The 25084-nt window shown below is 52.2% G+C and overlaps 1 protein-coding gene and 1 non-coding gene across 2 annotated transcripts in view; one reads left to right on the top strand and one right to left on the bottom strand.

Annotated features, from left to right (window-relative positions):
* Positions 1-23900, bottom strand: part of Cpt1a (carnitine palmitoyltransferase 1A) — a 59625-nt gene extending 35725 nt beyond the window's left edge. The window contains exons 1-3 of the mRNA XM_055614659.1: positions 23830-23900; positions 1589-1742; positions 284-423 (exon numbers count right to left, since the gene is read on the bottom strand). Of these exons, the coding sequence (XP_055470634.1) occupies positions 284-423; positions 1589-1729 (281 nt within the window). The 5' untranslated portion in view covers positions 1730-1742; positions 23830-23900. The remainder of the gene's footprint in view (positions 1-283; positions 424-1588; positions 1743-23829) is intronic.
* Positions 17507-17643, top strand: LOC129682413 (small nucleolar RNA SNORA70). Its single transcript, XR_008720976.1, has one exon. It is a non-coding gene; the product is annotated as a small nucleolar RNA SNORA70 (small nucleolar RNA).
* Positions 23901-25084: the final 1184 nt, after the last annotated feature.

Below are 25084 nucleotides of genomic sequence, written 5' to 3'. Positions count from 1 at the left end.
GATGGACATTAAGGGAGCCATAGTCTGGGGCAGAGATGCCCTCTGAGGCCACCGTTGGCTCCATCTATTGCCACAGCTTAACACCTTCTGGAAGGCAGGTACCCAGGCCTCTGCCATCCTAATCTGCAGAGGAAGGGTGGTAGCGTCTACACACGTCCGAAGATTTCAACAGCAGGTCAGGAACGTGACGAGCACTCGCGTCTGAGGACAGCCAAAGCTTCGGAGAGCCGACAGGGTATTACCACCTTCCCACCAAAATATGGGGTGGGGGAGGTTTACTCACGTGGTGTCTAGGGTCCGGTTGATCTTTGCGATCATGCCCAGGGAGGGGTCCACTTTGGTATGCATGGATGAAATCACACCCACCACCACGATCAGCCAGCTGGAGGGACTCGCGGGGAACACACCGGTAATGATGCCATTCTGGAAAGGCAATGGCAGCTGTGAGCTGCACCCTCCCAGAGGCCACCGTCACCACCCTGCAGCAGCCCTGTGGCAACGGGCAGCTGGGACAACAGGCAGCAGGAGGAAGGTGCGGTGTGCAGGCCATGGAGGACCAAGTGCCCAGTGGCTGAGACTCTTCCGATCCACAGCTGTCTCACCTTCGTGCAGTCTATTCCCTCCCCTGCCTTCTGAGGCCAAATGCACCCTGGGACTCTGGATAACAGGAACACCCTGACCTGACTTACCATACAGGTTTCCATATGGTGACAGACAGCCTGGGCACGGTGAGGTACCATTCCCAGGCTGCCACTATCTGGCAGTCAGGGACCCCAGTGCCCAAACTTCTCCTGCCCTGTCCCTGAGTCAAGATGAGCTTACAGGAGCACTCATACTATTGCTGCAAAATATCCCAGCACAAGTTTAAATGAAAAATTTTCGTTACATTCATTTACTGTGGGCGGGTGGATACAAGGACACCGTGAGGCAAGGGTGGAGTTCACAGGACAACTCATGGGAGTCAGCTCTCTCCTTCTATCACGGGGAACTTGGGGTCAAACTTAGATCATTGGGCTGGACTGCAATCTCACCCAGCCAATTCAAAAGCTAGTCTAAAGAAGAGCGGTTAGGGAAGACAAGGCTTGCAAGACTCAAAGCCCGGCTCTGGGAACCGGGAGGGTGCTGGACGCTGCTCTCTTCTCTCTGCGCTGTTGGCTGTTCAAGACTTACAATAAATTAACTCTTATTTTGTTGTTGTTTTGTTTTGGGGGTTCTTTCAGGTTTTGTTTTTTTGAGACAGGATTTCTCTGTGTAGCCTTGGCTGTCTGGAACTCACTCTGTAGGCCAGGCTGGCCTCAAACTCACGGAGATCCACCTGCCTCTGCCTCCTCCCGAGTGCTGGACTGGAGGGGTGCACCAGCACACCTCACATAATAAATTAATTCTTAATGGACACACACATTTTGCTCTGGCACTTGGGAAGCAGAGGCAGACAGAGCTCTGTGAGTTTGAGGCCAGCCTGGTCTACAAGTGTCCCCCACAAGCCTTAGTCAGCATGGAGACTACTGTCCTCTCTGAGACCCACTTAAGACACAATTCCTTCCTCAGTGGGACCCAGGGAGGTGCACCAGGCACACCAGCAACCAACCTTGAACCGGATAAATTTCTTCTTCCAGGAATGCAGTCCCGACAAACAGATCTGTTTGAGGGCTTCATGGCTCAGGCGGAGGTCAATGCCATCAGGGGTGACAGTGAACTGGAAGGCCACAGCTTGGTGAGCTTCTGCCATCTTGAGCAGGGACCTGGAGCAGAGGTAGAGATGGCTTAGAGAAGCCTGGCACCAGAAACCAGAGAACAACACCTCCAGTGGGAGGAGGTCCTCTCAAAGGTAACCCTGTCGCAAGAAAGAGAAAAAGGAGAGAAAGAAAGAAAGACAAAAATACTATGCAGAACCATAGTAAAATTCAATTTGAGTGTGTTCTCATCAGATGGTAACTTCCCCCAAAGCCCACAAGGCTCTGATAAACCTGTCAAAACCAACCAGTATCAGGATTAGGGGGATGGTTCAACAGTTAGAGCCCAATTGAAGTCCCAGCGAATTTATATTCTGCGGCAGACAGGAAGCTATCAACAGGGCCCAGCCGTGGTGAGTGCACAGACTCCACTTGTGAAGGCAGCAAGACACACGCACGGCTTTCGTGACTCAGGGAACATGCTCTGGGTAGGGTAAGGAGGCCGACAGCCCTTGAAATTCTGACCGTCCTCCATCTACTTCCCAAGTGCTGCATTACAGACCTGAGCCATTGCTCTTGGTTCACACACTGCCAGGGATGGATGCCAGGGCATGCTGGGCAGGCACCCTACTGACTACAGAGCCAGCCCCCAGTTAAGCGTCCCACATCTGCAGCAATCGCCAGTTCTTTAGAGGCCCTCAAAGGTGAGCCAGGCACGGTGGCTCACATCCTGTAATCCCACTACTTATAAAGCAGAGGCAAGAGTACTGCTTCAAGTTCAAAGGCAGCCCTGGCTAAACAGTGAATTCCAGGCTGGCCTACAGCCAGCTCTTGGTGAGCTTCTGCCATCTTGAGCAGGGACCTGGAGCACGGTCTTGTAGCAAAACACAAACAAACTCACTCAATGAATACATTAGTGAAAATTTAAACCACCAGGGGACTATTGTGATGTAAACTTTTCTGTTGTGTGTCTATGCATTTACACTCTTTGTAGCCTCCTGTCCCTACCACCGACCCCAGCACTGGAATTACAGGCCTGTGCTGCTGTACTTGGCGCTTTACATGGATGCTGGGGCTCGAACTCAGGTCCTCAAGCTTGCCCAGCAAGTACTTCACCCACTGAGTTGTCTCCCCAGTCCATGAGGGGCTGTTAACAGCAGCAGATTAAACACAGAGTTGCAGCTGATTCAATCCAAAGTCATGAACCTCACATTTGCCCAGAAAGCAAACCTGGTCTCAGGATGATCATGGACTGAGAAGATTTATGGTGTCTTTTCCAGGGTGAAATATCCCTGTCACATCACCTGGGTTTAATATTCAGAACCACCTGAACCTACCAGATGTGGGGGCATAGGCTTGTAAGTCCAGCACTAGGGAGGTAGAGGAAAAAGGGTCATGAGTTCAAGGTTATCCTTGACTCTACGGTGAGTTCAAGACTAGCTTGGTCTATATGAAACACTGTCACAGACAGACAAAAAAAAAAAAAAAAAAAAAAAAGCTGCCTAACTTAATAAAGGCCTTGTTAGGACAGCAGACGGTCCTAGTCCTCTGTGGGCATGCATGAGCAATGCACACTGCCCTCACGCAGCGGGCACCCTCTTCAAACCATGAAGCCGGTACAGGTGGCAGAAAACACCAGCCTGAGAAACTCAGGCCTGCAGATCTCATGAGGCAGTCGCAGTCTCCACAGACCTCTTCAAATCCCCAGACCGCTTCCACAAGCCACCAGGAAGTACAAATCAAACCACAGCACATGCCACCCACAGAACAGCCAGAATGCAAACACCGAGTGACAGGTGCTGGCGAGGACACCGAGAAATCAGGAGCTTTGCCCTCCACTGTCACAGAAACGTGATGGGGTTAGGTCTTCCTGGAAGACAGCTTGTCCTTTCCTCAAAGGCTAAGCATAAAGCTTACTTCGAGGCAGGGAGTTCCAGGTTAGCCTGGGCTATACAAAAGACCATATCTCAACAAAACAAAACTGAAAAAAAAAAAAAAAAACAAAAACAAACAAACAAAAAAAACCATGAAACCCAGAAACTCCTCTCCTTGGCAAAGATAACCCAAACATGTCCACACAAAAACCTATCCACGTGTGTTCACAGCAGCCATGTTTAGGACATACAAAAGCACAGAAACAGCCAGGTGGCCCTCCACGGCAGGAGAGGAAAGCACAGCCAGGTCCCCCTACAGCAGGAGGTAAACTGTGACACACCAGCACACTAGAACATGACTCGGCCTAAGAAGGAAAGTAGCACCAACACACACAGCAAAACATGGATGAAACCACTGCACCAGGAGCTGGAGACGTGGCTCAGAGGGCAAAGGGGTCACTTCAAATACCCAAGGCCCCGGGTTCCACCCTCAGCACCACATAAACCAGGCATGAGAGCATGTGCCTGTCATCCCGGTACCTCGAGACAGGAGGCAGGAGGATCAGGTGTTGAAATTATCCTCAGCTAGAGAGTAAGCTAGGAGCCAGCCTGAGCTACATGAGACCCTGTGTCATAAAAAACAAAACAATGTGACCTCAAGGCCAGCCTGGCCTACAAAGTGAGTTTAGGACAGCCAAGGCTACACAGAGAAACCCTGTTTCGGAAAACAAAAACAAAAATAAAGAGCATGACACAAAGCCAAATGTTATCTCGCTCCACCTACATGAAATGTCTAGAACAATTTACAGAAATAGAAAGATCAGAGCTTCCAGGGACTTGGGGAGCTTGGAAAAGGGACACAGGCTAGAGATGAGGGTGTCTTCAGGGTTGATAAAAAATGTTCCCAAACTGCTTAGAATGATAGATAGTGGCACAGTTGTAAATAAATTAAAAATCACCAAAACACAGACTTTAGATGGGCTAACTGTTTATGCGAATACACTGTCTTAGTTAGGGTTTCTACTACTTTAATAAAACACCATGACCAAAAAGTTGGAGATGGAAGGGCCTGTTTGGCCCATACTTCCATATCACTCACTGTTCATCAAAGGAAGTCAGGACAGGAGCTCGGGCAGGACAGGAGCTGCTGCAGCAGCCACGGAGCAGTGCTGCTTACTGTCAAGCTCATTCTGGCTTGCACAGCCTGCTTCCTTCCAGAACCCAGGCCCACCAGCCCAGAAACGGCCTCACTCGCAAAGGGCTGGGCCCTCGCCCATCAATCCTTAAGAAAATGCCTGATAGCCGGATCTTATGGAGGCATTTTCTCAGTTAGGGTTCCCCCCTTTCAGACGACTCTAGCTTGTGTCAAGTTGACATAAAACCTGCTACAGCACACGTCAATGAGAGTGTTGTTTAAAAACACTGTCTCAGGCTGGAGAGATGGCCCAGCCCAGAATTCAGTCAGTCAAGAGTGCTTGCTGCTCTCCCAGAAGACCCAAGTTCAGTTCCCCAAACCCAAATTAAGCAGCCCACAATCACCTGTAACTCCGGTTCCGGGAGATCTGCCCTCTTCTGGCTTCCGTGGACACTGCACCATACTCATGTGGTGTATACACACACACACACACACACACACGTGCACAAACAAATAAAAATTAAAAGTGAGCTGTGCTGCATAGATGGTTCAGCAGTCACTGGCTGCTCTTCGACAGGAGCCAAGTCAGGGTCCCAGTACCTCACATGGCGGTCACAACCACCTGTACCCCCAGCCCTATGGGATGAGATACCCCTAGGCCTTCCCAACACTCACATGGTGCACAGATATGTATACAGATAATATAGATAATATACCTAAACACATAGGAATAAATCATTTTTAAGAATTGGTACAAAAATATATCTTCTTTATTTTGTTTTGTATTTTGAGACAGGGAAATCTTTCTATGTAGCCCCCGCTGTCATGGAACTCACTCTGTAAACCAGAATGGCCTTGGAACCTCAGAAATTCGCTGCCTCTGCCTCTCCAATGCTGGGATTAAGAATGTGGGGCACCACCATGCCTTGCTAAAATGTATCACTTAAAAAAAACTGTCCCATCTGAGGATGGTTGTTCACACCTGTAATCCCAATACGCTGGGTGGTTGAGGCAGGAGGTTTGCTGTGAGGTAGAAGCCAGCTAGACCTAGAGAGCGGCGTGAGACAATCTTAAAAACAAAAACCACTGGAAAAAAGCAGCTGGGAGAAGGCTCGGTGGGTCAGGTGCTTGCACACGAGAGCCTAAGACGGGTCCTGTACCCGTATGAGAAAGCTAGACGAGGTAAGTACACTTGTAATTGTGGTGCTGGGGAGGCAGAGGCAGGAGGATTGCTGGGGCCAGAGACAGAACTGTCTCTCACAAAACAAGGCCACGGAGAGGACTCAGTGGAAAAGATGCTTGCCTTGAGGCCTAATGACCTCAGCACAGTTCCCAGAGCTCAGTAAAAACAAGATGTGGCAGTACACATCTGTTAGCGGCATTTCTTCAGCGAGGTGAGAGGCAGAAACAGGAGAATGGGCCTTAAGCCCCCAGGGACGGCTGGCCTAGAATATACAGTGCAGCGGCAGAGCGAGAGACCCTGCCTCAAAAACAAGGTGTGGGGCTGGAGAGATGACTCCCTAAGAGTGTGTTCTGCTGTGTTTGTTTGTTTGCTTTGGGGGGGTGGAGACAGGGTTTCTCTGTGTAGCCTTGGCTGTCCTGAACTCACCTTGTAGACCAGGCTGGCCTTGAACTCACAGAGTACTGGGATTACAGGCGTATGCCACCGTGCCCAGCCTGCATTCTTCTCTTGCAGGGAACCAGAGTTCTGTTTTCAGCACCCACATCACTAGCTCACATGAGCCTATCCAATACCTCTGTGCACCCATGTGCACACACACACACAAACACACACACATATATGCATACGCATAACTGAATTTTTTTTAAATTAAGGAATAAAAGGTGAAAGAAAAGAACTAATTTCCAAAGGCTGTCCTCTGCCCTCCAGACACTCACTGCGGTGTGCACACATCTCCACTCTCTCACACATGTCGCACACATACAGTATGACACACTAAAAAAAAGCAGACAGCTGCTAAGAAACAATACTTGCATCGGACCTCTGACGCCCATATGTACATGCACACACACGCATACATATGAACACACACATATTCACAAAGAAAAACAGAGCGAAGAAAGAAGAAAAAGAAAATGTCTTCTCACAAAACACAATTGTTGTCTATTTAAAACTTAAGCACGTAATCCTTGTCTGGCCAAACACACAACTAGGGGCATCAGTATGAAATGAGACGGCTCTCGTGGCCCACCCCATCACTGTCCTCACCAAGGTTCCATTCGGAACAAATGTCGCCCTCCAGCACTAAGGAAGCAATTTTTCAGGGGTCCTCCATGGTGGCAGGGTAGATACCAAGTATCCACAGACAGCTCAGCCAGTAAGGTGCTTGCTGCTCAGGCTTGAAAGCCTGAGCTCAAACCACATAAAAAAAACCAGGCATGGTGGAGCACACTTGAATCCCAGCACCGGGGAGGCAAAGAAAGGAGGATCCCTTGGGCTCACTGACCAGCCTGCCTTGCCAAGGGACCTGCTCAGGCCCAAGAGAGACCCTGCCTCACAAAAACAAGGTGGATTGTGCAAGGAATGACAACCAAGGTTGACCTCTAGCCTACATGTACACACTACACACACAATACAAACACACACACACACTTGTAGGTTTTGTGGGATTTAAGGCTAGGATGGGGAAGGTGGGCAACAGTTCTACGGGAGCCAGGAAAGGCCCATCCTGTTAGGCTCTGTTTCTACATACACGAGATCTCCCCACAGCTCTGAATGTACCTAACACAGCTGTCCCCTCAATGTGACCGAGCTTATCATGAGTGATAAGTAGTCCCCGGTGCCCCTATCTCCTCTGATTGGAGACACCTGCTCACCCACCCCCTTCACATGCCCACCCATTGTTACAGTTTCCTTCAAAACATCCCATCCTACAGGGAAGATCCATGTGCAGAAAGGTAAACAACTCAAAATACCTTCAGGAAGTCCCTGAAACAGAACAGATTCACTAAGCCCCTCCCTGCCAGAGAAAGCAATAAACTCTGAGTCCCTCTGAGACTAGCAGAACAGAGCTTCTCTGAAGACTCAGACAAGCCAAACTTCAAAGTCTCTTGAGACCACACCAGCTGCCTGAAAGAAGCAGAAACCAGCCAAAATAATTGGAAGAGGTTAGACCAGCTGAGGCACCTGAAAAGGACGCTCTCCAGCCTGTTGAGCTGCCTGCAGGGTATGCAGCGTGCGGCAAGTTTTCAGCTTTGTGAACTGTCCCATGCTGGGGTGGGCCTTGGTGATGCAGTTGTCTTTGAGTCATTTCTCTTCCTGTACGTTACACCCCTCACTCATATTTCTATAAATAACACCCAATAAAATCATTGCTTCACCACGTTGGGCTTCAGCGGCCTGTCATGGGTCTGGAGTGGTATGTGTGTGTGGTTTTGGGTTTTTTTTTAATGATTAATTTTATCTTATGTGCATTAGTATGAAGGTGTCAGATCCCTTGGGACTGGAGTCAGACAGTTGTGAGCTGCTATATGGGTGCTGGGAACTGAACCTGGGTCCTTTGGAAGCACAGACGGTGATCTTAACCACTGAGCCATCTCTCCAGCCCCCACGTGTGTGTTTTGTTACATACCCTACTCTCTGAGATATCTGACCAGATCCAAGTGTACTTGTTGGTCCAGCTCCAGGCTGGTCCTGCCATCCTCTTCCTAAGCAGGAGACCACACTCCATACCTGGCCTAGACTGCCACCTGCCTCCCCTACTTTTCAGGTGGGCACGGATGCCACTGGGAGGCTTTGTCACCCCAGAAACAGTAGTCAGAGAGTCCCAACCCAGTCACCAAAGCTCAGCTTAGTCAACCTGACCCCAGGCCTGAGTTGGGGGAAGGTCCTCCCTCATCCTGACTCTCAGCCAGTATTCCCAGTACCCCTGGAAACAGGGCCTTTCTCCTCAGAGGGAAAGTAATTGTGGGCAAGGGGCCTCACATTTTGACTTTCAACAAGACACTACTACCTATAAAAATCAAGTTACAAAAAAAAAGAAAAGGAGTCCCATAAAGGTTTTATCTTCCCAAGGACCGTGGAAAGAGCCCCCCCCCCCCCAAAAGCCTCCATGAACCTGGCCATAACCTAACACTTCCTCAAATGTTCAGGGTCATGAAACACAACACATACATTCTGGCACAGAAGCTCATCTGTGAACCTGCCCCTGCAATGACTGGGCTGGAGACCTATGGCTGTCTGGCCCTCTTCAGTTAAGAACACAGCACCAGCTGGCGAGATGGCACGTGGGTAAGAACAGTTGCAGCCAAGCCTGCCCACCTGAGTTCGAGTCCCCAGTCCCATATAGTGGAAGAGGAGACCAACTCCCATAAGCAGCCTTCTAACCTGGGTGTGTATGCATGGAATAAATGGATAAGCGGAGTAAAAGTTAAGAAAAGAAAATACAGCACTAGGGACCAGAGAGCGAGCTCGGTGGTTAAAAACACGAACACTGTTCTTGCAGACGACCAGGGTCCAGTTCCCAGCACCCACATCAAGTGGCTCAGAGTGGTCTAAAACTCCGGATCCATGGAGATCAGATGCCTCTGGACTCAGGGGGGCCCTTCATTCACATCTATATAGATACACATAGACACTTAATTTAAAATAATAAAAGTGAATACTTAAAAGAAAAAAAAAAAAAAACCAGCCATCAAAGGAGTGGTGGGATTGCTCAGCAGCAAAGGCACCCACTGCTCTGGCAGAGGACCCAAGTTCAGTTCCCAGCACCAAGGCTGTGTGGCTCACAACTGCCTGAACTCCAGTCCAGGGGATCTGACGCCGTCTTCTGGGCTCCAAGGCATTTCGTGCACGTTCGGACTCTCACACGCATCTTCCCTGCAACGCAGGGATTCTCTTCCACATTCATGTCCGCGCAGTCACGGGCTAGTGTGTGGTGTGCACATGCAAGAATTTGTATACAGGTAGTCCACAAACGTTGCCATATTGATCCTTGTGTCCCCAGCTCGGTTCCGCCAGAAGCCTGGATGTTTCGCTCACATCACCTCAGCCTCTTAAGCAAGTGCCCTCAAGCTCCCTGCCCCTTGGAAGCCTCCCTCTCCCTTCTCTAGAAATGTATTCCTGTCTAGGGGCAGCAATGCCTGGGCCAGGCCCGTCCTTCCTGACCCACCCACAGGCCCCTCCCCGTGCCTCCCTTCACCAGGTGTTTTCTGCGCTGGTGTCCCTCTGCCAACAGAAAGCTAATCTGCTCCCAGGGTGGCCCTCTGCAAGCCCTGGGGCTGGATAATAAGGTCACGCATTCCTGGCTTCAGCTCTCCCTTCCAGGGAGCTCTTCCTGCCGTCACACCCTGCCCAGCCGGGGCACCAAGGCTGTGTCCTTGCAGCTGGGAACCTCGACATACTAGAAGAAAAGCCCTCAGGCCAGCTGGCCCAGCCATTCTATCTGGCAGGCCAGCTGTGCCTGGACACAGGCCACTGACACTGGACAGTCGACTCCTCCCTTCCAAAGGCTGTTACAAGGAGGGCACGGCAGGCATTCATGGCGGCTGGAGGCCTCTGCCATGTCTCCATGCTGGAGTGTGCACTAAAACACTGTTTTCCCGGGACCAGCCCACATTCCCACCTCAGGTCAGCAGTGGCACAAGCCTGGCCTACCTCATTGTCCGCCATGACCTCCAGCCCCTGACCTCTGTGTTTACTGATGGGAGGCTCTTTGTCTCTCTGGAACCTGGCCAGCACCCCTGTCCCTAATCACACCTTTACAACCAGTGTACGTGACCAGATATACACCCATTTTCCAGGGCCCGAACTGCAGAGGCTGGAATCAGCACACCTTCTCTCCGGCTGCACCCTCTTCCTGCCTCTCTCCTACTAGCCTGCCTCGGTGGGGCGTCGAGGGAGCACACACCTATCTTAACTGCCTTCCCCACCTGTGTTTCTTTCACCCAAGCAACAGAACCCACAGAGGAAGGAGGCACATCAGCCCACCAGTCCCTCCTCGACCCATACCTTTCCTTGTCTGGGCACGGAGCCGGCTTTTCACTGCCCCTCCCATTTCTCAGCCTTTATTGCACTTCATTGTCCCAAATGCCCTGTACAGCTCTGCTTTGGATGTTTCCCCCTTGGGGACTGAGCCAGCCCAGCCCATGGTGGAGAGACAGTGTCCTTGGGTACAAGATCTACACCAGGACCGCAGGGAAGTAACCACTCTGCCTGGCATGCACCTGAGCCCCAAGTTCAAAGACGGCCCCAAGAACACAGACTGGAAAGAGCGTAAAAAGAAAACACAGGGATGGCGGGAAAGAGGCCTTGTCCTCTCCTCTGCCACTCACTCACTGTTTCTCCCAAGCTGTCAGCAAGGACAACTCCGTATCCAGGCCAGGCTGGCCTTGAACTTGGGAATAGACCATCTTACCTAGCTTTAGCCTTTGGACTAAAGTTCTAAACCAGAGGGAAAAGATTACATGGGATACACCCTCTAGGTAAACACAGGCTACCCCACCCCCAGAAGCAGGTCTGGCCAGATACACAGGAAAAGCACCTCCAGGACTGCTCCGAAAACAATTCTTCTTGCCCTGTGTCCTCACAGTGGCTCAGGACAAAAACGGCAGGTGGCTGCTGTGGCAGGCAGCCCCCAGGTGCCAGAAGACAGTCAGAGGTACATCCGTGCCCAAAGCAAAAAGCCCTAGGAGGTGTAGGGCTGGGTCGTGGCAGCTGCTGTTGTCAGAAAACAAAAGTATTCCGGAGACATGGGTCTCCGTGGAGGCCTGGACTGCTGCCCCGCCCCAAGTGAGAGTGTTAATGTGATCGCAGCCCATTCCCAAATATCACCTGCCAACCTCCTTGCCTGGGAACATGGAGGTGAGCCCACACTCCCAGGCCTATCACTGTCTCCATGCCAGCCCCAGTGCTGAGGACGGGTTCCCAAGGAAGCTTCAACAGAGCCCTAGGGTCCTTTCTGTAATCCCTCTTGGAGCACACCAAAATGCAGAACAAGAGACCTGCCCTGAAAATCACCAAACGCACATGTCAGATCTGGTGTGTGACTGTCTGCAGCTTACAGTTTTGTATCTCTACCTTCGCTAGCCTCTTTTGTGTGACTGAGTGTGTGTCAGAGATCACTGGCTTGAGCTCTCACTGGCTCGTTAGGCTAGGCTGGCTTGGCTGTGGCAATCCTCGGAGATGCTCCTTCGTCTACCTCTGCAAGCACATTCTGCCTCACTTGATTGACCTTTCTTAGGCCCTCATGTGTGCAAGGCAAGCACTTTACTGACTGATCCATCTCCTCAACCCCTCTCGGGCCATTCCTATTCTCACCTTTCATCACACTTAGCTAAATACAACCCCCTCCCCCTCAGGGCTCGGTTTTGGCCAGCTACTGACTTCATGTTCCCAAAGCACGGCCATGCTTCAAGACACAATCAACCACTCACCTATGCTTTCTGGCAGAGGGTGCCCCGCTTCATCCCCCAATAAGCTGAAAGCTTTTCAAAGGTCTTACTTAATGCTCTTGATCAAATCATAAGACTCTGTAGACTGCATCTCGCTTGCCACTGCCAGGAGTCATAGTCCTTCCCCTCCCCTTCCCCTCTCCCTTCTTTGTGCAGCCCTGGCTGTCCTGGAACTCACTCTGTAGACCAGGCTGGCCTTGAACTCACAGAGATCTGCCTGCCTCTGCCTCCCGAGTGCTGGGATTAGAGATGGGGACCACCACCGCCCAGCACAGATTCATTTTAAAATTTTTATTTCTTATTGTGTGAGTGTGTGTGCATGATGGGGGCCGGGCGTGCTTTTGAGCGTGTGGAGAGGTCAGAGGACAACTCCGGGGAGTCACTTCTGTCCTCCTACATGTACATGGGATCTGGGGGCTGAGCTCAGGTCACCAGGCTTGCACAGCGAGCCATTTACCCACTGGGGCATCTTGCTGACGTAAGACTGTCTTCATACTAATATGGCTTGGTGTGGAGCCCCAGTCCTTGGCTAAATAAACAGCTTTGTGCTCGGCTGATGGGACGTGCCCACTGGGCTTGCTTTTTCCATAGCCAACCGCTCTGCAACAAAACCATTTCACCCCTGAGGTCAGCCCGTGCCACCAAGCTGCCACCCCTGAGAAAAGACCCCCTTCCCTTCCCAGATCAGGCCTTCTCGGCATTCCTTCCCTTCTTCTCAGCATCAGCTCCTCCTGTAGCTGGGGCTCCCTGGGGCTGCAGAGCTGGGGCAGGCAGCCAGCTCAGAAAGGAGGGGAAAGTTCAGGAGAGGCCCAGCACACCGCCACAAACGGGCACATGCCAGAGAAACTGCAGTGTGGAAACCGTGCCCATCATATAAATCAAACAGTTAGACTCGCCCGGGGATGACAGGCTTCCGAGCAACTGAATTATGCAAATAGGCTCTGTGTGCTCTAGGGAGGATTTCAACACAGCCCCTCGGTCCACAGATGGGGAGCCAGATAGGTTGGTATAGACAGGTAGAAAGGACAACAGGAAGGGAGGTGACTCACAGTACAGCAGCATAGATGGCAGGCAGGCTCCTTTTCATGTTTTCCACAGCAAAGAAAACATGGGATACCCATTTGGCTAACTACTTGGCGCACACCAAACAATGCCCTGTTTTGTGAGTGTGTTCAGTTTGTGCATGTATGCATTTGTCTAAACTGGCGTCTATCGCTCTCCACCTTAGTGTTTGAGAGAGGGTCTCTCACTGAACCCAGAGGTCACCCGTTTGGCTAGGCTGATGTGCCAGAGAGCCCCAGGGAGCCTCTTGTCTCCGCTTCTCCAGTGCTGGGATTACAGAGTGTGCCATTGCTCCTGGCTTTTTATGTGAGTGCTGGGGATCCGAACTCAGGTCTCAGGCCTGCACAGCAAGTGTTTTACTGACTGAACCATCTCTGCAGGCCCCTGCCCTTTTCTTTTCTTCTCTTTTTTTGGACAGGTTCTATGTAGTCCTGCCTGGCCTGAAACTCACAGAGATCCACCTTCCTCTGCCTACCACAAAGGATTAAAATGCATGGGCCACCACATAGTGTTCCCTGCTGTTTTCTTTTATTATTATTTTTTTTTTTACCTCTATCAGGTCATTAAATTTTAACCACAAGCCGGGAAGTGGTGGTGCACTCCGTAGATCCCAGCACTTGGGAGGCAGAGACAGGCAGATCCCTGAGTTTGAGGCCAGTATGGTCTACAGAGCAAGTTCCAGGACAGCTATAGGCTACACAAAGAAACCCTGAGTCAAAAAAACAATAATAAGAGCCAGGTACAGTAGCACATGCCTGAAATCATCCCGGCACTCAGGAGAGGCAGAGGCAGATGGATCTCTGTGAGTTTGAGTTAGAGGCTAGCCTGGTCTACAAAGCAAGTCCAGGACAGCTAAGGTTACACAGAGAAACCCTGTCTCAAAAAACCAAAGAAAGAGAGAGAGAAACAGAACAAAAATCGAACTACAACTCTAAAAAATGAATCCACGACTGTCCCTATTCACTAATGAGGAAAATTAAGACTTAAATGTCAAAAGCTTAAGTAGCAGCCAGCCAACAGCAGAGCAGGAATCAAGTCCAGGCCCAGATCCAACGGGCACGTCCTTACCTTCCAACGCGCAGTGGTGCCTGTGACAGCAAAGGCCAGCTTAAGATTCCCACAGCTGCGACACGCGTCAGCTCAGGTCACTGCTGTAGCCAAAACGATAGGTGGCAGCCAGCAGGAAAACTTGATTACCACAAACTCAAACCAAGGCTAGTAGCTGTCAGTAGGGCCTAGCTGCCTACCAGAATTGCCTAATTCACGGGCAGCTCTAATCCCTCACCAGCTGTCCAGCACTCCTAGCCGTAAACAACCACTGGAAATCCTTAGAGAAAGGGTTGCCCACAAGAAGTGGCAGCTTAGCAGAATTCCAGACAGGGCATCCAGGAACATGGCAGGCATCCCTCACCAGGGACAGCACCAGGCTGAGGAGCCCTGGGTCTAACCTGGACAGGCCACAGAGCTGTTGCTGGGGGGGTGGGGGGGGTGGAATCTCTTATTACTGGTGACTAACTAAATAGTTCCAACTTAAGAGAGGCTGTTCATGGTGGTGCACGCCTTTAAAGCTAACACTCAGGAGCCAGAGGCAGGCAGATCTCCGACTTCAAGGCCAGCCTGGTCTACACAGTGCATTCCAAGCCTGGACAAGAGTGGAAGCCAGCCGGACTGCAAAAAGGGTTGGAGGGTAATTGAAGACGACACCGCCTGTGGGCCTGAGTTACATACACACGTGAAATGCACACACACATCAAAATTTAAAATGTACATATTTAAAAACCTGAATACGGCTGCTATATCCTGATGGAGATGGGACACGCGCACCTCCTGCTGTCGGTGGGCTTGGGGACCAAGAAAAGTAAAGAAGGACCATCTTAGCACAATTTCAGCTGTGTGACAGATTTGCTGGGGGTGGGAACTTTGTAAGGAGATTTACAGGCCTCATCGTAAATGAGGCTGGGGAGTTCAGGCTCATCCCCTCCAGGTGTGGGCCTTACACTCTGTCCTTGGATGAGGGAAGGCATTGGGTGGGAGCTGGGACAAGGGTTCAAGTGAGTAGGTGGAGGGGACAAAGCAGGGCCCAAGGCACTGACTTAGTGTGCCTGTGAGATCTCCGACCTCCAGACCAAGACACTCAAGCACCCCACTTCAAAGACTCCCCCTTGGAAACTCTGACATATTGGCTACCAGATTTCAACAGCCCTTTTCACTGGGGGGGGGGGGGGGGGGGGGGGGGGAGTAGGAGATTAACCACAGAAAGGAACCCTCCCTGTGAAAGGTTGTATCTTGACTTCATGGCTGTGCAGTCCCTATTTGCATTATATAATTCAGCCGTGGGTGACTTTAGCTCATCACCATGAGCCACTCCTGACAACCGGCTAGACACAGTAGCTCAGGTCAGGTTAGAACACAAATTTTGGTCTATGACCATACCGCTTTCAACAGTCTGATTTCAAGAGGTAAGCAGGGTCAGGCCAGGCTAGTATTTGGGTGGTAAAAAGAAATAAATTTTCAATCACCACTCAATCTACATCTCCCCCAAATTACAAAAGAACTCCCGCCTACCACAAATTGTAAAAATTCAAGCTGGACATGACGGTGGACAGTTCTAACTCAAGCACTGGGGCGATGAAGATAAGAGGATCATAAATTCAAAGGCACCCTTGGCTACAAAGCCAGCCTAAGCTACATGAGACCCTGTCTCGATTTTAAAATAATGATGATGATAATAATAAAATCAAAGCTGGGTGTGGTGGTGCTCCCCTGTAACTCCAGGAGGCAGAGGCAGGAAGAGCCCTGTGCATTTGAGGCGAGGCTGGTCTACACTGCCAGTTCCAGGCCAGCCAGAGCTATGTAGTAAGACCTTGTCTCAAAAAGAAAGTTACAAGTAAAGCAAACTCAAATTTAGGCTCTAAAGTGCATCACGTCATTAAGAACTGCTAATAAGATAAATGTGACTTCGGCAAAATAGACTTAGAGAAAGCCACCAAAGGACACACTTAGAAAGGAAGTACCCAGGACTGGGGATATGGCTCAGCTGACAGTGTTTGCCTAGCATGCAGGAAGTCCTAGTGATCCTTCATCTCCAATACCACTAAAGAAGGCTGGGTGGCACACACCTGTAATCCCAGCACTTAGGAGGTGGAAGCAGGAGGATCAGAAGTTCAAGACTGTCCTCAAGTACATAGTGAGTTTGGGGTCAGTACACATATATAAGACTCTGTCTCAAAAAATACAAGACAAAAATAATAAAGGGACCAACAAGATGGTTCAGCAGGAGAAGGCTCTCGGTGCCAAGCCAACATGAGCTTAGTCCTCATGAGACCTGCACAGGAGAGGGAGACTCAAACCCCACAAATTGTCCTCTGGCCTCCTCACAGGTGGCATGAAAGCCTGCATGTGCACGCACACGCACGCGTACCTACACACACCTGCCTCGCCACAAAAAAAGTAAAAATATTTTAATAACGAGGGAAATACACTTTGACAAGGCTAACAGCCTACCCCATCCATTCTGAAACAGCACGTGGCTGCCTGAGCTCTGACTGCCAGGAAGGGGCATGCATCTATCAGCTCAAGGAGATCAAACCTCTCCCCATACCACTGTTCCCACAAGTGTCCCCAAAACCTCAGGAGCTCTCCTGCACTCGCTGAGCGTGTCTGCCGCCTCCGCAACCAGGGATCTGCAACACAAGCAATGCGGAACACAGTGACCACTGGAAGGCCCGTCCAGCCGCAAGCCTGACACTCGAATCTGGAACCTGTATCTACAAGTGTTCTAATTTACAGGGGCAGGGGTCACAGGCCACAGGCCACTGCCAGATAAAACAACACTGGAGCCAGGGCTTAGGGGATGAGATTGTGTGCTGCCTGCAGAAGACCTGAGTTCGGTTTCCAGCACCCACGTGGGCAGCTCACAACCTCCTCTAACTCCAGCTTAGAATATCTGGCCTCCTCTTCTGGGCTCAGAGTGGTTCTCTCTCTCTCTCTCTCTCTCTCTCTCTCTCTCACACACACACACACACACACACACAGATACATGATTTTTAATGATTTTTAAAATATGCATATATTTGAGAACAGGACAGGTTCTCATTAGGTAGCCCTGGTTGGCCTGGAACTAACTGTGCATGCCTAGCTGGATCCACAGAGATCTGCTTCCTCTGCCTACGGAACCCTGGGATGTGCCACCACCCCCAGCAAAATAAACCTTAAAACAAAACAAAACACTGTAAGATGAAAATGGGGCTCACACAACAACTCTCCACGCTCTCAGATGTGCCCCCTGCCCTGCTTTCTTCCGAGCGCCTCTCCCTCCTTCTAACTCTTGTGCCTCAACCTACACTAAAATACCTTCCATGACTGCAACTTTACTTCATTAAGAACGGAGGAGCGGTCAGGCAATGGCTGCAAAACAGCAGCCCTCCTGGTAGCTAACGAAGCCTGTGCCATGTCCATGCCACCGTAAGGGACACCTGAGACAGTTTTCTGGTGGACATTCATGCCTCTGAGGTCATGATGGCCCCCAGCCTCAGCTTTGATAGGAATGTGGGGTGCCTCTCAGACGCCCCCCGGGCACCGTGGCCAGGGTCCTCAGCAACTAGGTCAGCCCATCAAACTACAGAGTAGGAGAAGTGTAACCGAGGTCCCCAGGGGTCAAGTTCAAGTTCCCCAGCCATGAGAGGATCCAGCATCTCCAAGAAGTGGGGTTTTGAGTTTACTGCAGACGGATCTGAAAACACAGAACCTGAGAAGCTGTTCGTCCCCGACAGCCCGGAGGCGCAAATGTATCATCAATTGTGGTCCCCTAGACAAGTGGCAGGCCCTTCTCAGGTCCCACCAAACATGTTCACCAATAAGCCTCACAGCCAGTCTCAAAAAAAAAAAAAAAAAAGGCTGAGTCCATCCAATCTACTGAATGTTGCCCCTTCGCCACACGGCATCCTGCGAGGGGCCTGTGTTCTTCCTCAGTCATGGGGTCGCTAAGAAGTCCCGCAGGGTTAAGAGAAGATCGCACTTCACCTCATCAGCCCCAGGAAAAGGTCCTGTGTGGCGTTTTCAGCCATCAGGGAGCAGGCTGGAGGGACCGAGCTTAGTTCTCCACACCCGCCCCAGGCAGCGGAAAACCAACCGCCTGTCTCCCGCCCCGGCAGTGCTGGTGCCCCCGGCCTCCAGAGGTTCCTGCACTCATATCTATGCAGATGAACAGACACAGATTTAAAAAGCACCATGTGTGGTGGCACACTTTAATGCCAGCACCGGGGAGGCAGGGGCAGGTGGATCCCTAAGAGTTCAAGACCAGCCTAGCCTACTTAGCAAGTTCCAGGGTGACCTGCCTGTCTCTGCCTCCTGACTGCCGAGCTTGAGGTCTAACTCCTCATGGAGTCTCGTGGGAGTCAAGGGTCATGGGAGAGCTACGGAGATGGAGATGAAAACCAACACCCACCCAGGCAGGTTCACACCTGTGTGTGCCCCGTGGCAGTCCGCGCAGAGCCCTGCTCTATGACAGCAGCTGACTCCCGCCTAGCTGAGAAAGAGGCCACAACACAGATCAGGGTTCACTCCCTGACAGATATCACCGTCTCTTGTACACTTCATTAGCACAAGGCAGGGCAAGGCACCTCGGCTCCCATCAACTGAAGGATGCTGGAGTGGGCAGCCCAGCACAGGCTCTTTAACTCAGGGCCAGACGCTGCCATTCCAGCAGGGGCCTGTGCGGTCAACAAACGTCCTTCAAGAAAATGGGTGTCTGTCCTCACTCTTTCCTCCACACCCCCACCGCTCTCAATGTTGCAGTGTCAGGATGGGGTAGGTGCTTCAGCCTCTCTTCCAACTCCGACTAACGTGGCCAGCTCACTCATTTCTTTTCAGAATGCACCTTCACAGACCCACAGGGCACAACGGTCTCCAAGGGCAGGCCTTCCTCGGAGCACATCCAGGGGTGGCTACTGGGAAGGTGGGGTGACTACCTTAATAAAGCAATCAGTTTCATAAAGGGCTGAGTTTTCAGTTGAGGTGGAGGCAAGAGGACCAGAAGTTCAAGGTCAGCCAGGCAGCCTGGTCTACACAATGAGTTTCAGGCTAGCCAGGGCTACACAGTGAGACTCTGTTTCAAGGGGGATAGGAATACGGGGAGCCACTCAGTGTCCCTGCCCTTGTGGGCATGTGAATATCCCCGCAAGGCACCATTAACAAGCTATGCTGAATTCTCTGTTCAGGGCTGCCAAGGGAACCCTAAAGGAAGCCAGTGCAGGTGGGAGAGGACAAGGTCACTGCAGAGAGCTAGCAGCCTGAATGGGACCGCACATGTCAGGCACCACCACGTAACAGCATGGGGAAGTGCACAGAGGCAGGGCCCCAACCACTTCCTCTGATCCCTGCCTCCCAGGCAGGAACTTCTAAGGGTAGGGCCAGTGAAACTCCCAAAAAATCCCCACCCCCTTAATATCAGTAGGCTCACTCAGTCCAGTGGAGAAGAGGCGGCCCAGTCTCTGTCCTTCCTTCAGCAAGTATTTGCATGCGTGCACAGGGTCAGGGAGACACTGAGGAAGGCAAATGCTGGAGGGACTTAAGAAAACAGAAGTAGGGCTGGAGAGATGGCTCAGAGGTTAAGAGCACTGGCCACTCTTCCAGAGGTCTTGCGTTCAATTCCCAGCAACCACATGGTGGCTCACAACCATCTATAATGAGACCTGGTGCCCTCTTCTGGCATACATGCAGGCAGAACACTGTATAAATATATATATATATATATATATATATATATATATATATATATATATATATAAAGAAATAACAGACTCACTTAGCTCAGACTACACGTGGAGAAGAGAGGGACAAAAAGATGACCCCTGTGCTCCTAAGTGCCACAAGCCACCAACACCAGTGTATTATAACAGTATTTTGTTTTTGAGACAGGGTCTTATGTAGTCCAAGCTAGACCTTTAAATGGGGTATGTCACTGAGGCTGATCTTGAACTTATTTTCTGTCTCTCCCTCCCAAGGGCTGGGATTATAGGCATGGACAACCGAGCCTGGCTTTTCTGTATTGGGTTTGTTTTGCTTCATTTTACTTTTTGAGACAAGGTCCTGCTAAGCAGCCCTGGAAGCCTCTTACCTCAGCACCAACTCCCAAACCCTCGGATTATGAGCGTTTTCCCCCACTCAAAGCTTCCTTTACATGCACTGACACTCCGCCCAGGCAAGGTCAGTGGCCACCCTGTTTCCCAACCTTCCAAGCGGCAGTTACCCAGGTGCTGGGCTCCTCAACGGGCAGCATGCCCACTGTTACTACCTTCTGAAAAACATTCCTGAAGGTCAGAACAACTCGCACAAAAAAAGGGCAAAGGTGGGCACTTCCCAGAACTGGACTGCCACGTTACCTAAACAGGGCAGAGCTGGCCTTAGCCCAGTCCGCCTCAATATTTGCATGGGGTTCAAGGTGAAGGGTACAAAAGGCAGCAAACATCTGAAATCAACAAGTAGAACTCACTCCTTGTGTTGGGTAAGAAACTAAAGAGAGAGAGAAAAAAAGAGCCTTGCACAGTCTAGGTTTGGTTTAGAGACAAGTTTTTGTGTGTCCCACACGGGACTCCAACTCAGTGGTGGTGGTAGCTGGTTTTGAACCCTGCTCTCCTTTATCCACCTCCTGTACCTAGATGGTACAGGCATACACACTATCGCAGTCCTGAGAAACTGCAGACAGTGGTGGCCTCTACAACCAACTAAGATACCAACTAAGGAGGCGACGGTATGGCATCCCCATTTTCGCCTCTTAGATTCTGCAACAATAGGCTGGTATTGCTTAAAACAAAACATGTACCATATTTCTTCCTGATGGTGTTGAGTACAAGCTACAGCACGTGTATGGAAATCGGGATAATTTTCACCCTCTGAGTTCAGGGATCGAACTCAGGTCCACAGGCTTGGCGGCAGGCTTATTCTCCTACCAACAAAAATCCTTGCAAGAAAAGCTTAAACTGGCATTTATTCAAGTGTGCAGTAATCCTTTTTTAAGCCTGCTAGGCGCGCCTCCAGCTTAACACTCTCCTCCCCTTTTCTTCTTTCCTGAACTGGGGACGCATCTTTTTGCATGTTCCCAGGCTGTCCCTGAACTCCCTGATTCAAGCGACCCTCCCTCCTCAGGGGACTGGACCTCTGCTCAGCACACTTTAGAACGATTCACCTCGGACTACCGCTTTATTCTAAACTAATTCTAGTGCGGGCTTCCACCAGGCAGCCGTGGAACTCTGGCCTACCCGTAAATATCTCCGCAGAGTGACTAAACATATTTTCTAACCCAAAAAAAAAGAAGAGGAAGAAGAAGAAGAAGAACAAGAAGGAGAAAAACACCTGCAAACGGTCAAAGTACAGGAGCGTCCCGTGGCTCTAGCCTCCTGGAGCCCAAGCCTGCAAGTTCAAGGCGCTGGGGAAGGGAAGGGCAACAGCAACCGCGGCTTCCCGCCCCGCCCCTTCCCCCACCCGGGGTCACGTGACGGCTGAGAAAAGTAGGGGAAAGGTTACGAGAGCCCCGCCCCCGTGCTGGCGCGTCCGGGGCGCTCGGATCCTGTTCCACCGGCCAAGCCCACGCAGGCCTTCCGGAGCGAGCCGGCGCGCGTCGCCGCTGCCATCCCTGTGCGCCGCCCCGGTAGCCGCCGACCCGCTTTGTCCCCGCGAGACACATGTCGCCTGCAGCAAACAGCAGGCCGGCAAACCCTGCCTCGGAGGGTTTCGTCTGCGAAACCCAGGCAAACGTAAATAAATAAATAAAAAGGTACAAACTGCGGCGCTTTTATGAATGGGCAAACTGGGCAGGCGGAATCAGGGTTGGGTAAGCTCCGGCCAGCGCCCCAAACTCCCGGGAGAACCAGGCCTGCCCGTTTCGTGACCACTGGGTCCCGGCCAAGAGCGGCGCCGGCGGCGGAAGGGAGGCGTTCCTCTCCCTCATCTGCAGTCAGGTGGCTTTCTAGCTCAAACTCGAAAGGTTTTGTCCTGTGCAGGAAGCCGCTTCGGCCACTTCCGATACAAAACCTGGCCGGGGTTTGATTCCAGAGGCGGTTAAGACGGGAGTTCAAACCCGGCACGGTGGCGCCCGCCTGTAATCACAGTACCTGGAGGGTGCACGAAGGAGATCAGGGGTTCAAGGCCAACCTTGGCTACCTAGCAGGCTGGAGGCCAGCCTGTGTTACGAGAAACCCTATCTCTCTCTCTCTTTTAATAGATAAAAGAGAAAAATTCAAGTATGTGGTTAAGTCTAGGGAGGCGTCAGAGTTAAGAAAACGGTCATTTACATGACAAAAGGGCTCTGAGGCTGCAGCGGAGCCAGCTGGCCCAGACTGTCTAGTGTGTCTAGTGCCAGAGCAAGCCCTGTCCCCACTCCACACCTCGGGTTTATGTACTCACTGAGCCCTGAGTCGACCGACTGGGAAGGGGGGGTGGTGGTGGTGGTGATGAATGCTTGCCGGCACAAATAAATGGCCAAAGCTGTATTTTAGTCATTTGGCTTGTGGTTTTCACAGAGATAAACACGCTTGAATATCAGGAATGACCAGAAACCAGACGCCTGTGCGAGAAAATGCTGTAACTAAATACGCGTTCCGAAAGGCTCCTAAACCCACTTTCATTTTATTTACGAACTTCCAAAGTTAGCAGTTTTCGACTAAAATGTGTCCCTGGAGAAACTATTCGAATGCACGGAACAGAAAGGAGCCGAGTCGGCCGGGAGCCGAGTACCGAGTTTGATCGCTATCTAGCCTGGTCCATCCTAGGGACTTTTTAACTCCTTAAAAACGTGAGCACTCGTGTGTGTTCCGTGGCATTAACGAGAGCCAGGCCCGGCTTCACGATATGAAGATGAACAGCGAAGGGGACCGGCTGTTAGGACACAGCCAAGCTGATCTCGGGGCTGCCCAGTACGCACCGTCGGGCTGTCCCTCGCCAAGTTCCCTCAGGCCAAGTCACGTGACGCCCCCACCCTCCCGGGCTCTTGGTCCTGGCGCGACCTTGGGCCGTCTCTGGACACCCACCTGCCCTTGAACCCCGCTCAAAGCAGGCGAGAGGCGCTCGACACTTGAGCCCCTGCGCCAAGGGCGTGTCCCGACGGCTGCACTGCGGGGACCCGTGCGAGGAGGGGGCACCGGCCACCTGCCAAGTCCCGAGGCCGAGCATCCTTCCTACTGCCGCGCGCGACCGGCACGGACCCCCGGAACCCATCCACCTGCAGAGTGGCGAGTGGGCTGGGGCTGGAAAAAGGCTCGGCGCCCACACTGGCCCCACGCCACCCGCCGAGTGGGGAGTAGGATGGGGCGGGAAAGGGAGTTGACGTCCCTACTGGACAGAGACCCACGGAGTCATGCCTAATCCTCAAGGTGCACTGACGACCCCAAACCCACGCGCAGAGACAACCCACCGTGTGGCGGGACACCAAGAGCCGAGGCCCCACGCGTCCCGGGCGGAGGCATCCTGCCCAGTCCGGGGACCAAGCATCCTTCCTCCCGCCCCGGGACCCCCCAAGACCCGTCAGTGCGAGAGGAAGGGGGTGCTCTCTGCCTCTCCAGTGCGCGGCTCCCGCCTACCCCGCGGCACAGCCTGAGTTCCCCTCCGCGCTCCCAGGGGTGACACCCGCGCGCCCGGCCCAAGGCGGTGCCGCAGCGCTGCCCGGGCGCTGCCTTACCGAGTCTGCGGACGGCGGCGGCGGAATGAGCGAGCCGAGTCCAGGCCGGGGCGGGCGAGGACAAGCGCACCGACGCGCGCCGCGGGTGATTGGCTGAGCCGGGGCCCGCTGCGGCGCGGGCGGGACGGGGCGGGGCCTGGGCGGGGCGGGGCCACGGGGAGCAATCCAGTAAGGAAACTGAGGCTAGGACCGGAGCTTGCCAACAGCCGCCCTAGGACCGCATTCCTTACCTCGGGAGCCTCAGTTTCTTCACCAACTCCTTCGGGCCATGCCCGTAAAAGCTCTTTGCACCGTGCTCGGATTACACTCGCAGTTTATACACACCGGCACATAAACTTCCCTGCACCCCTGCGGGGCTTATGCTGTCACTGCTCCAGAACTTTGGTTTGGTTATTTAAAAAAAAAAAAAAAAGGAGCTTGGCGGGAAAAGGAGCGGCTTTGCTTAGCATCACGGAGTAAAGAAGTAAGCCCAAGTCCCAAGCCTGAGGGACAGATGTTTGCCATTCCTGGGGCAGATTGGCTCCAGAGGCCAACAGGCTCCCTGCGATAAAATCACCAGGGCTTTAAAAAAAAAAAATAGAAAATGTCCTTTGCGGAGCGATTCGGGTCTGGGGTGTAGCTCATGATGCTGCTGCAATGCCTGTCCTGTGTAAGGTCCTGGATTCAAATCTCGACGCCAAAAAAGCAATAGAATCGAATCACTCTTCGGACGCTGAGAACTACTAGGTGCCGGGAGGGGAGTGGCTGGACCCCGGTGCAGAGGGGCCTCTGGAGAGGGACCACCGAGCGGCACACGGGGGACGGAGGTCGCAGGGCGAGCGCAGAGAAGCCGGGTCAGCGGGGCAGGGCGCTCTGACGCCGGGAGGGGCGCCCTCGCAGGCTGCGGCTCCAGGCCCTGCGCGGAACACCCGCTCCGTGAACGCGCTGGAGAAGGAGAGCGGCCGCAGCGAGGTCAAGCATGCCTGGTCTCGGAAGGCTCCGTCTGCCTCCATCTTCCCCTGCGCGGCCGGGGAAGGGCTCCGCAGAGAAAACGAAAGCGCCCCTTGAGCCCGCCCCCAACTCGGGTGAACTGTGGCGGTGTCTCACCGCCCCCTCCCACCCCCGGCTGTTTCAAAAGGCCAGGCAGGCGAGTGTTCGGTGTAACTTGGAGTTTTTGTTTGTTTGTTTTTGTTTTAACTTAATTTATGCGAAGAAACTCAACTCGGCGTCTCTCACTTGGCTGCACGGTTCTGTACGACTGAAATGAACCGGCCTC

The sequence above is a fragment of the Psammomys obesus genome, unplaced genomic scaffold (genome assembly GCF_907164565.1).
Source record: "Psammomys obesus unplaced genomic scaffold, mPsaObe1.curated_primary_1811, whole genome shotgun sequence".
Taxonomy (NCBI): domain Eukaryota; kingdom Metazoa; phylum Chordata; class Mammalia; order Rodentia; family Muridae; genus Psammomys; species Psammomys obesus.
This window is presented reverse-complemented; position numbering and strand designations above follow the sequence as displayed.